Source organism: Sander vitreus, chromosome 1, assembly GCF_031162955.1.
Source record: "Sander vitreus isolate 19-12246 chromosome 1, sanVit1, whole genome shotgun sequence".
In the NCBI taxonomy this organism is placed as follows: Eukaryota; Metazoa; Chordata; class Actinopteri; order Perciformes; family Percidae; genus Sander; species Sander vitreus.
The window spans coordinates 39,364,022-39,377,211 of record NC_135855.1 but is presented as its reverse complement, the minus strand read 5'-3'; the positions used below and the strand labels follow the sequence as shown (position 1 = coordinate 39,377,211).

At 45.0% G+C, this 13,190-nt stretch overlaps 1 protein-coding gene across 1 annotated transcript in view; it reads left to right on the top strand.

Annotated features, from left to right (window-relative positions):
- shank2a (SH3 and multiple ankyrin repeat domains 2a) overlaps positions 1 to 13,190 on the top strand; it is a 295,254-nt gene that overhangs the window by 180,293 nt on the left and 101,771 nt on the right. Inside the window, exon 12 of the mRNA XM_078255689.1 lies at positions 2,035 to 2,464. Within this exon, the coding sequence (XP_078111815.1) occupies positions 2,035 to 2,464 (430 nt within the window). The remainder of the gene's footprint in view (positions 1 to 2,034; positions 2,465 to 13,190) is intronic.

Here is a 13,190-nt window from a genome sequence, read left to right as displayed (position 1 = left end):
TACACAACAAGCAATTTGCTGAATAATAGCAGAATACTGAAAGCAGCAGAACTGAGAACACTTTAATATCTTAATAAGTGTGTGCGTGCTTGCGTGCCTGCGTGCATGTTGCAGATGTTGCGTGCTGGGACAGTTTCCCGTGACCGTCCACAAGAGAAGCAGGTGTTGGATAATAGAAACATACTGCAGCAATTTGAATCATTTTTATTGTTCTTGGTTGTTAAAATAAAGAAAAAAACGTTTAATGGCATAACCATGTATTAGTGGTGCGGCAGGCAGCAGAATTCAAACAGACAGTGTGCCATATCGCAATTACAGTACAGGAAGAAGTATTCAGATCCTTTACCTCTGTAAAAATACTAATACCACACTGTACAAATACTCTGTTACAAGTAAAAGTCCTGCATTGAAAATGTTACTACTTACTAAAGTATGTAAATATTGTCAGGAAAATGAACTTAAAGTATTAAAAGTAAAAGTACTCGATGCAGAACTCTCCTCCCATTGTAGAAAGTGTAAAGGATCCAACCAGTTGTGTGTTTAATGGTCTGATCATCTCAGCTGGACTTGTAGTCCGTTATATTGTTGGCTAGTTTACTTTAGAATAAAACATCAGATTTTATAAACTACATGTGTTTTGTGTGCAGTAATCGTAACGTGTGGGATGGGAGAAAAACGTGCTCTGGTTTATTGGCATTTCTTTAAACCAATCACAATCGTCTTGGGCGGTGCTAAGTGCCAGACGGAGCCACGGTGCCTCTGCTAAATAGCCTCAGGAAGGAACTTGTTTTGGTGAAACGTGAACGTTCAAAAGTAGTTTTAGTCGTGCAACAGAAAACTCAGATTGGACAGATAGTCTAGCTAGCTGTCTGGATTTACCCTGCAGAGATCTGAGGAGCAGTTAACCATAGTCCTCACAAATCAGCCGGAGGTTAGAACGCCAACACAAAGCCAGAGGAAGGTGAAAGACATCCGGCCTGGGAGTGGAACTTTGTGGATATACAGTAGACTACTGGCTCAGCAGCGCCAGCCTCACACACAGAGTTGAGCTCTGCTGTGGAGGTCTGTGTAGCAGCGTCCTCAGGGACGTAGAGGAAGTCTCCACTGACATAGACTACTTTGTAATGCTGGTGCCAGATTGTGTCTAATTTTGGAGAATTTAAATAACTGTAGAAAGATGGGATACTTTTATAGACTGTAAAAAAAAAAAAAGACAAAGCTTCGCAGTCTGAAAGGTGAAGCTGATGCTGAAGCTCCTTAAAGCTGCGTTGTCTCTAACTTCCAGCAGGGGGCGACTCCACCGGCTCCAAAAAGAAGTCTGTTTCTATAGAAGTCTATGAGACAATGAGCCTACTTCTCACTTCTCAGTAAACATTTTCATAATGAGTTTATGGACTCAGTCGCTAGTTTGAAGTCTTCTTCGACACAGCATGATGTTCATTTAGTAAATGATGGTCCCATTTATTTTAAAATAGACGATAAAGCAGGGGATGCTTTAGGACCTGTTGATCAGGACAGAGACTTAGCGATGCTAACTATGCTAACAGCGTAGACATTAAAATAGACCTCAACTTGTTTTTCCGTGTTTTCATCTAAAACACGTGGTCGCCGTGAACCGTCTGGTCTTTGATGCTGATTGCATCGCGTTCTATGCGAACGCGTCCGCATTGTTACAAAATCTTGGAGGTGCACGGCTCGGCGATCAGACCCCTCCGCTCGCCATCCACACCGCGCTAACGTTTTAGACTGTGTCTAAAACGTTGAAAAAAGCTAGAGCAGATAAAGTCTTAAAGTCAAAACTTGCTGAAGAAGTCGAGCTACAATCATTAGCTCTGAGAAGAGTCTTTTACTTAGTTTTGATGTTTTATTTCGCAGTTTTGGGCGTTTTGTTTGCTGCATTTTTCGCTGCATTGTACAAAAAGTACACAAACATTTGGGCTATCAGAAACAAAGATAGCCTACTGAAAAAAATGAAACATAAGATTCTAAAAGATGAACAACTTAATTCCCTCTCTCCCTCTCATTCCTGTTCAGTGCCTTTCCGCGAGGCTCCAGCCTACTCCAAGCGCCGCCGGGGCCCGTCTTCTGGCAGCGGAAACGAGCCATCCCCCTCCTCGTTATCTGCGCCGCGGGTCCTACTGCGCTCCAACAGCGACAACAACCTAACAGTCAGTCAGTACCAGCAGCAGCAGCAGCACGGGTCTCCTGGCAACTGGGCCCCCCATCTGCAGCAACACGCCCAGCCCCACCCACACAGGGCCCCTCAGCAGAGTCTCTCGCAGCCTGGCTCCTCAGCATTACACCGCAGCCTGTCACCCCAGCTGCTCCAGCAGATGCCCAGCGGCAGCCCAAATGGCAACGTGGTGGTCCGGACCATGGGGAGGGGGGCACGGAGCCGCTCACCCTCCCTCAGCCGGCTTGGGGAGGAGGCCCGCCGAGCTCCACCTGCACAGCGCCAGCCCAGGTGAGCGCCTGCAACACACTGGAGAGTGGAGAGAGATGTGTGTGTGTATGTGTGTGTTCAACCCGTTCTTACTCCTAAGTCCAGCCCATCAAATACTGACGCTTGTTCAGTGTCTCTCAGCGTCAGATACCGACGCAAAAATCCCCCTTTAGCGTCTGTATGGAACGCACTGGTGTAGGGAATTATGTCTAAAATAAGGCCCTAAGGCCTAACCAATCTGACTCCAATTTATTAATTCCCGCTAATCTTTTATCATCTTCCTTGAAGATCCATCCTCCTCTGTCTCCGGGCAGATCTTCCAGCTCTTACACACACACGGGATCCAACCCCTCCCGTTCCACGTCACCGTATGGTACAGTAATACATGTATACATTCACATTCCTGGACTGTTATGGTAATCAAAGCTTGAGCTAACTAACTGCGTGTTCCAAGTCTATGCATTATACAGGGGATACAACTTTAATACTGAGAATAACACATCAAGACTGAGAATAACACATCAAGACTAGAGAAATATTTCTACACCGGGCAGAGCAGCAGCTCGACCGCGGCGCTGTAAGATGACGTATGTGTTAAGAGAGACAACGGTAGAGAGTAGCATGAAAGATGGAAAATCTGCGTAACATGGTACTGCAGGTTGGGGGGGGGGGGTGGATGGGTCAAACAACACAGGACTTTCCCCCGGTTCATGTCCTGTTCGTGTGTCACTGAAATGTACATTTTGTAACCCCACCCACCATCTTTTCCTAAACCTAACTGTCCCGTTCTTGTCCCGCATGTCAGTTAAACGTACGTCTAGGGCTGGGCGATAAATCGATTTTATCGATTAACTCGAATATGTAGTTAACGTCGATTTGTTTAAATGAAAATCGATTTTCTCCTTAACATCCGCTGACGCTCCCCTCTGGGCTCCAAACGGGCTCAGCCCTCCCCCCGCGAGTTTGCCATAGAGATACACCAGCAACAGGGACTAACATTAATTATTTTCTTAACTAGTCGTTTCATTACTTACTTATCCGTAATCTCCGCCAAAATGACCGGCAGCTCGCTGGTGCTCTGTCCCCGGCTGAGAGTCACCTATTCTCGGGTAACTGAACCACCAGCTACCGCTGACCTGAAGGAGCACCATGCGGGGCACCAGAGGCGGTGTTAAGGTACTCATTTGCGGGTCAGCACATCTACTAAATGCCGCTGATACGACCGAGCTGTGACGGAGGTCTGTAGCGGCTTAAACAACTAGCAATCGCCACTCTGTAGCATGGAGCTCCTCTTCAACGTTTGTTTTGACCGCTAGTTAGCTACTACGAAGGAGCTTGCTACAGGTATGCTACATTCAAGAGACCATGGGATGTTAATGTACGTTATTCAGCAACAGGTGAAAACAGGGGCAAGGTTGCGCAATAACGTTAAAATGATTTTATATTATAAAATGAAATCTGATTTTTTTTTTTTTTTATCTGGGATTTTATTTTTAGGCCATATCGCCCAGCCCTACGTACGTCCCAAGCCAGAGCGTCTACATATGACGCTAAAAGAGACTTTTTGCGTCAGTAACAAACGCCAAAGGCACCTGACCAAAGCATCACTTTTTGACGCCCTGGGAGTGAGAACGTGTTGGTGTGTTTGAGTGAGGAAATCAGAAGGAAGGAGTGACAGTTTGAGATATACACACACTGTTTCCCTGTCCACTGGGCTTTCACTTTTATTTTTATCACAAGATCCAGGCTGACGAACCTCCAGGTCAGAGGTGTTCATATGACTCACAAATATTTAACTGTCAATATTTTGCTGTCGAGTTCCAGCACAGCTGTGATCGGGATATATCACCATCAGCACTTCTACACCAGCAGACAAAATGACACCACAGAGAAGATTTCCTCCAGACCTCTCTCCTCATCTCTTATGAAGTGTCCTGAAAGTGTCCGTCCACCCAAATTACAAAAAACACTTCTTACACACCACCTATGTAAACGGGAGCGTGCCTATGTTCCTACAGCCCTATATTCCCACATTTCTAAGATTTTTTCCAAAAATTACGCCCTATGTTCCCAAATTTCCTTTTTCATAAATTTGTATCAGATTTGATCCCCCTTTCTCCCAATTTGGTAGCCAATTACACCCAACCTATTATCCAGTAGCAATGGACTACAGATGGAATGTAACCCTAACCCTAACATAGGGCCTAATTTTAAGAAAAATCTTAGAAATGTGGGAACACAGGGCTGTGGGAACTAGAGGTGTGAATCTTCACTGATCTCCCGATTTGATTCCGATTATCATGTCTTCGATTCGATATCTCGATGCATCACGATGCGTCAAATACATTTTTCTATTAAAGCCATATAGGATATTTAATTCATAGCTTTTCAAGCTTCAAAAATAAAACATTCTGCAGTGCTCTAATGCTAAATAAACTGGATACATAAAACTACAGCACTGAGCACATGGCCCTTCCTGAATGTGTAAAACATAACAGAATATGTAAACAGAAAGGTTGTTAGGCCTACATTAAATTGTAAACAGAAATAGTCCATGTCCACGATTCGATGCATCGATTATTTGATTAATTTCAACACCTCTAGTGGGAACGTAGGGCCACATTTTTAGTGAAAAGAAAATTCTTAGAAATGTGGGACCATTGGGCTTTGGGACCATTGGGCTGTGGGAACATAGGGCTGTGGGACCATTGGGCTGTGGGAACATTGGGCGGTGGGACCATAGGGCTGTGGGAACATAGGGCTGTGGGACCATAGGGATGTGGGAACATAGGGCTGTGGGAACATAGGGCTGTGGGAACATTGGGCTGTGGGACCATAGGGCTGTGGGAACATAGGGCTGTGGGACCATTGGGCTGTGGGAACATAGGGCTGTGGGACCATTGGGCTGTGGGAACATTGGGCGGTGGGACCATAGGGCTGTGGGAACATAGGGCTGTTGGAACATTGGGCTGTGGGAACATTGGGCTGTGGGACCATTGGGCTGTGGGAACATAGGGCTGTGGGACCATTGGGCTGTGGGAACATAGGGCTATGGGACCATAGGCCTGTGGGAACATAGGGCTGTGGGAACATAGGGCTGTGGGACCATTGGGCTGTGGGAACATAGGGCTGTGGGACCATAGGGCTGTGGGACCATAGGGCTGTGGGAACATTGGGCTGTGGGACCATAGGGCTGTGGGAACATAGGGCTGTGGGAACATTGGGCGGTGGGAACATAGGGCTGTGGGACCATTGGGCTGTGGGAACATTGGGCTGTGGGAACATAGGGCTGTGGGACCATAGGGCTGTGGGAACATAGGGCTGACCACATGTAAACAAAATGACACAACAGAGAAGATTTTTAATAACATTTCGCTGTAAAGTAATTGATCCCGGAAGTTTAAATCTGTGAATATCTTTCTAATTTTGCGCACATTTATAAAACTGACTTTTTCTCAGTAGGTTGTCGACTCTTAGGCCTGTTTTAATGTGGTTTTTTAATCACAAACTGAATTCCATCCATTCCCCTTGGTTTGGAGGCCGAAATCTCTAAGAAAGACATCTCAAAACATGGACAAATTGAACCTTAAACTATCTGCATGTATTTTGTTTGAATGTTTTACTTTAATTTGGTTGAGCGTGCCCTTTGAGCAAGGCATTCTTGAAGAGAGTTGGAGGATGAGAGTTCCCAGTGTGCGTCATACAGTCTTCACTCACTGTATGTACAGTATACATCTTACCACACCATCCCCCATGCGAGATGATGTATGATGGGCTCCTCTGGGAAACGTGCCATCAAAAAAAAAAACTCTGGCTTCCTACAGTAGCTACGGCAACCGTTGCTATGGTTGCCATAGACACTTTTCAAATGCAAGTTTGTATGTATGGAGAACGTACGCTTCCTGTATCTGTTTAAAGAATGCTGATTCTAACTTTAACTCACTGTGTGTGTGTGTGTGTGTGTGTGTGTGTGTGTGTGTGTGTGTGTGTGTGTGTGTGTGTGTGTGTGTGTGTGCGTGTGTGTGTTTGTTATCTGGCCTCCACTTGACTGGATGCGTTCAGGGAGCATGTGAGCGGCAGAGGATTAAAGTTTGACGGGCGTTTATCTTGGAGCGATGTAACTGTCAATCCTGATTAAAACACATGCTCTCTGGCTTCTTCCTCTACCTCCTCCTCTTCTTCCTCCCCCTCTTCCACCTCCTCCTCCTCTTCCTTCTTGGCAGATGGACACATTTGGAAACACTCTGCTGCACCAACACTACCCACATTATGTAGCTCTGCCTCCGTCCAATGGAGAGGAGAGACAGGAGAGGAGAGACAAGAGAGGAGAGGAATGGAGAGGAGAGGAGAAGAGAGGAATGGAGAGGAGAGACAAGACAGGAGAGGAGAGGAGAGAGGAGAGGAGAGGAGAGGAGAGGAGAGGAGAGGTTTTTTGGTTTTTAAAGTCCTGTGTTTTGGACCATTTCAAAGGAGAAACACAGTCATAAGAACAAGTCAAGAAAAGAAAATCCTAAATAAATTTAAAAAACAAAACACAAAAAAACTGTCAAACACATACAAATGTGCTTTCTTAATCAAAAATGAACCACCGACTCACTAGCCTCCCCCACAGAGGATGGAGGAGAGGAAAGAAAAGATAAGGAAAGGTGAGAAGAGACAAGAGGAGGGGAAAGGAGAGGAGACGAGGAGAAGAGAGGAGAGGAGAGGAGAGGAGGAGAAGAGAGGAGACAAGGAGAGGAGAGGAGAGGAAAGGAGAGGAGACGAGGAGAGGAGAGGAGACAAGGAGAGGAGAGGAGAGGAAAGGAGAGGAGACGAGGAGAGGAGAGGAGGAGAGGAGGAGAGGAGACGAGACGAGGAGAAGAGAGGAGACAAGGAGAGGAGAGGAAAGGAGAGGAGACGAGAAGAGGAGACGAGGACAGGAGAGGAAAGGAGAGGAGAGGAGAGGAGAGGAGAGGAGAGGAGACGAGGAGAAGAAAGGAGACAAGAGGAGAGGTTTTTTTTTGGGACCATTTAAAAGAAACACGATCATTTTATTTGTTTGACAGATATTTGTTGTGTTTTTTGTGTTCGAGGAGAGTAGAAAGGAGAGGAGAGGAGAAAGGAAAGGAGAGGAAAGGAAAGGAGAAAGGAGAGGAGAGTGTAAAGGAGAGGACAGAGGAGAGGAGAGGAGAGAGAAAAGAGAGGAGAAAAGAGAGGAGAGAGGAGAGGAGAAAGGAGAGGCGAAAGGAGAAGAGAGAGGAGAGGAGAAAGGAGAAGAGAGTGTAAAGGAGAGGACAGAGGAGAGGAGAGGAGAGAGAAAAGAGAGGAGAAAAGAGAGGAGAGAGGAGAGGAGAAAGGAGAGGAGAAAAGAGAGGAGAGAGGAGAGGAGAAAGGAGAGGAGAGGCGAAAGGAAAGGAGAGGTGCACTTAACATTATAGCAAAGATGTGAAGATGAAGCAGTGGAATTAAGACGGGACGAAGAGCAAAGAAAGGAGGAGGAGGAGAGAGAATAAAAGCACCGAATGAGGGGTTTAGAGCGAGGGTGGAGGGGACGGAGTTAAGGGAAGACAAGTGACAGAGGAGATGAAAGAAAGGCCGGAGGAACGGGGGAGGACAGTTGCCTTTGCTTCAGCGGTAACATGAACATCACTATCATGTCTTCTGACATATTTCACACACAAAAGAAACTGGCTTGTAGAGAGAAAGAGAGTTTGATCGTCGACAGGAGAGAGCTCCTTCTGTGAACTGACAGCAGTTCAGCACAGAAACATGATGAGCGCTCTTGTAGAGCGAAACGTGCCTCTGCATTTCCCCGTGCTGAATTAAGATGGAAGTATGAAGCTTTTTATCAGTGGCTTTGATTTTGCAAGTAAATGTGTCAACAAATCCTTGCAACTCACTTGTTCTTGCTTTCCAAGTTGTGATTGTTTTTAAAGATTATTGTTAGGCATTTTTTTGACAGGACAGCTGAAGACATGAAAGGGGAGAGAGGGGGAATGACACAAAGGGCCGCAGTTCGGAGTCAAACCCGGGCCAGGACTAAACCTCTATATATGTGCACCCGCTCTAACAACTGAGCTATCTGGGCGCCAAGTTGTTGTGAGTTTGACAAAGGTCAACCGGAAGAAAAGGCCTTATTCGAACCAGTTTTACGTTACTTACTCCCGTCATTCTTCCCATTTTCCCTGCTCATGTATACAGAGATAGCTGGCATAACCTGGGTATTCATTTAACTGGTTATTCAGGACACGGGGGTCACAGAAATCCAATACAATACAATACAACTGTTGGCAAAAACCTTGAATATGACTCCCAACAAACAAAACATGTATATGACACCCTGGAACTGAACTTATTTATCAATGTACACTCAAAAAAAGAACTCATTGTATGAACTCAATTAAGTTGTTGGCAGGATTTCCATCCAATAAATATATGTAGCCCCAACTCAAACTAAATACATCCATTCAGCAGAATATAAATGATAATTCATTTGTATCAAACAGATACAACAGTATGTAATTGAGTTAGCCTAACTAATTTGTATCAGATTCAGCTGAAATGAAATTATTAACTAAATGAAATTGATATACATGTGTCCAACTCAGACTTACATAATTATTGGAAAGGAAATTATGATTATCAATTAAATATATAAATACATTTGTCATGTGATCCCCCATTAACATACACATGAGACAAACCTGGTTGATGCTTTTTTTATCTGTATCAGTAAATGCACATGTTGAAGAAGAGCTGCGAGAGGACAGGTGGGTCCCTCTAAGCCAGTAGAGAAGGAGAATTAATTGGTGATAATTGCAAAAAGGACAATTACTAATAATGTAGGTCTGTAACCTAATAACCCTTTTATAGTTCTCTAGCCAGATCCTATTGGCCCCGTTATAGAAACCAGGAAATGAGTGACCTTTCAATGACTTCCCCTGGGAAACATATAGAGAACTTATATTTTGAACGTAGTGGGGCGGCAGAATTGTTGTTCATTTTGTGATAAAAGCACCAAAATTAGTACATGTATAGCTCAATATATTTAGAAGAGATCTGGATATTGGGCCACTGCAGATCAGCATTTGGAAGGCCATACAAAGAGCTAAACCAACAGTGAATTTACTGCTGCTCGAATATGGGGAAATTAATTATAATAATTATTTTGGTCAATATTGAAATCAGGGTTATTTACCATGATTACTCTTTGGCTTTTGGAAAAATTTTGCATTTATTGAAGTTTAAAAAATAGTGAAACAGTTCAACAAATCAACGGTGAAAACACCAACTGTGACATTTCACGTTTGAACTTTTTTTTCCTTCATATTCAGAACAAAGTAAGGTTTTACGAGCCAAAAATCGAAAGAATTACTATATTTTACTTAAAGGTCCCATATTGTTAAAAAGTGAGATTTTCATGTTTGATTATAAAGCAGGTCTAGGTGCTGTGTAAATACTGTAAAGTATCAAAATGCTCAATCCACAGAGAAATGCACACAGCCCGTATTCAGAAATAGTGCATTTAAACGAGCCCTCAGGACTTCCGTGCGGTTGTGATGTCACAATTATACTATATAGAGGTAGAAAGTGCAGCTATATGTGTGTGGTCATTCTCAAATTTTTCAAAGTTTCCCAGCGGTGGCGGACTTGTCCCTCTTTCATTCCTTCAACCAGCTTCTGGAAAAGGTCGGCGATCAGGTTGGCGGAATGTAGCGGACTGTTTTTCCGCTTGGGATGGAGATGCGTAAATGTATCATTTACTATTCTTTAATGACACATCCATTTGGTCTGAATTTCTGCAGGAGTTTTCGCAGATTTTGAACAAATTAAACACAAAACTCTGAATGTTAACACATGCACACCCCAAATAGAAAAACAGTCCGCTAAATTCTGCAGATTTTTATTCTGGATCACTGAAAAAATCCACAGATTCAGTTTGGGTCTGGTGATCACTAAACAGCTGTTTTTTTCTGCTTGGGGTGGAGATATTTTAACATTCTGAGATATGTAATCTGCAAACTACACTGCTGACATTCCATGTGACCCTGATGATCACTCGAGTATTGTTGAGAATCCTGTAAAAAGTAATATTTATTTATTAAATGCAGGACACGTTCCAGTTGAAATGACCTTGCTGTAAGCGAGCTAAGATGGCACGATGGTGTTGAACGCTAACGTCCGATACGCGTGAACTTTAGCTCAGGCATTCTTCTTTCCACCCAGCTGCCCTTTAAAGTCCACGTCTAATTCTAGCCCGTTCTCTCTTTGCTTCTGATTTGACTCGCTCTTCCTCGTTTCTCTCCTACCCACAATCCCATCCCCGCCTCATCCAACCTCCGCCCACGCACACACACATGACAGCGTCTCTGTGGCATCCCCCTTTGCTCCCACTTGACATGTTAATGAATGCAACGCACATGGACATGTGAGCACACACACACACACACACACACACACAGATACGGTACTTGCACACAGTGACAGCTGTCAGTCAGCCCTGGGTTTCCTGGCTACAGCTTCCCAGTTAGATGTGGTGAGAAATGAGATGTGTCCAATGTCCACAGGACAGACGGTGCTCTGTGTATCATGAAACCTGATTCACGTAACACTTCAGAAGAAAGGACGTCTCATCCCTCTAAAAACACATTTTCTCTCTCCTCCCATGATTTCCTCGCCTTTCTCCCATGCTTCCTCGGTGGGACAGACTAAGCCGCGAGGAAATAATGCGAGGAGAGAGGCAAGGAGAAAATGTGTTTTTAGAGGGATGAGACGTCCTTTCCTCTGAAGTGTCACGTGATTTTTGTCAGCTGTATGGGCGGAGTTAGCAAAGGCTTTCAGCTGCACGGCTTCCGGGATGGCTGCTCTCGTGTGTCCTCGCTCATAGCTCCTCCGAGATCCTCGCTCATAGCTCCTCGGAGAGCCCTCCTCCATGCTCGCTCCTCGGTCCTCTGGGCAGAAATTAAGGGACAGAACAACTTCCGGTTCAGCCGAGGACCGAGGACTCGAGGAGCTATCAAATAAGGGTTATGAGATACAGCCATAGAGAGCAGCCTTCCCGGAAGCCATGCAGCTGAAGGAGTTACTAACTCATACAGCTGATGAATTCACGTGACACTTCAGAGAAAAGGACGTCTCATCCCTCTAAAAACACATTTCCTCGATTCCTCTCTCCTCGCATGATTTCCCCGCGTCTCACCCATGCTTCCTTGGTGGGACGGACTAAGACGCAAGGAAGGGAGGCAAGTGGAGGAGTCCAGGAGGCAATTTAAAGGTTATGAGACCAAACCACGTCATGGCAGGAGTATTGCTCAGGACCCAGGGAAGCGCAGCGTCCAGTGTGAAGTTGTTTGGATGAGCAGTTCTCCAGAAAGCTGCAAGCAGCGACACCCAGAGGGCAAGCAATCGTCCCCGGTTCAGAGCACCGCTCATAGAAAGCCCCATCCCCATCCCTTCTCCTCCTCTAATCAAGATATCACTTACTGTAGGCCTGAAGAAATTCAAGGGGAATATCACAAACAAAATAGGATTACCCCACAGAGAAAATTTCCCGTGAGTTTGATGCGATTATAAAATCCCCTAGATTGATTTGATCCTGTCATAAAAAACGATTGGGATTGGTTTAAAGAAATGTCAATAAACCAGAGCACGTTTTTCTCCCATTCCGGAATGCTGTGTGGACTAGCCAGACCCTCCTCCACAGCGCTGTGGAGGAAGGTCTGGCAATGTGAGTGTGAAGTCATTCCCAGCTCCGGCTTACGACTCGGAAGCTGCAGACTGTTGTACGCATAGATATACGTCCCGTTGATGGAATCCTTTCCAGTGAAATACAGCCACATGTTTTTAACCGTGTTCAAGCCAGCTAGAAGCTAACGGTTGGCTAACGTTACCTGCTGCCAGGCACATTCAATTTCACTTTGGTATTAATAAACTACTCTATCTTTATACCTGGCTGGGATGCAGTTGCAATGCATTTTACCTGCATTAACAGGTGTTTTTCCTGAGCCAAAAAAGATGATCCAGATGCAGATTGCTTGTTGCTCCAGGTGTGTTAATGGGATCATAGTTGATTCCTTTTGCTCTCACTTCCGTGTGCATGTATGACGTGATCACAGGGGCTTTGGACAAATTATGTAATGTTGATTCATATTGTATTTGTCTGCAATGTAATGTTGCTGTACCCCCTCTCTCTCTCTCTCTCTCTCTCTCTCTCTCTCTCTCTCTCTCTCTCTCTCTCTCTCTGTCTTCCTCCCTCTCTCTCTCTCTCTCTCTCTCTCTCTCTCTCTCTCTCTCTCCTCCTCTCTTCCTCTCCCTCCCTCTCTCTCTCGCTCTCTCCCTCTCTCTCTCTCTCTTCCCCTCCCTCTCTCTCTCTCTCTCTCTCTCTCTCTCTCTCTCTCTTCCCCTCCCTCTCACTCTCTTTTTCTCTCTATCGCTCTCTCCCTCTCTCGCTATCTCTCTCGCCCTCTCTTTCTATCTCTCTCTCTCTCTATCTCTCTCTCCCTCTCTCTCTATCTCTCTCGCCCTCTCTTTCTATCTCTCTCTCCCTATCTCTCTCCCTCTCTCTCTCTCTTTCCTCTCTCTTCCTCTCCCTCTATCTCTCTCTCTCTCTCTCTCTCTCTCTCTCTCTCTCTCTCTCTCTCTTTCCTTCTCTCTCCTTGTCTCGGGTGATCATCCAATAATAGCACAAATTATGCACAGCTGGTATTAATCAACACTGTCTAATTAGCACCTCAAAGCCACCTGGGTAATTGCCAAAAAAGAAAAAGAA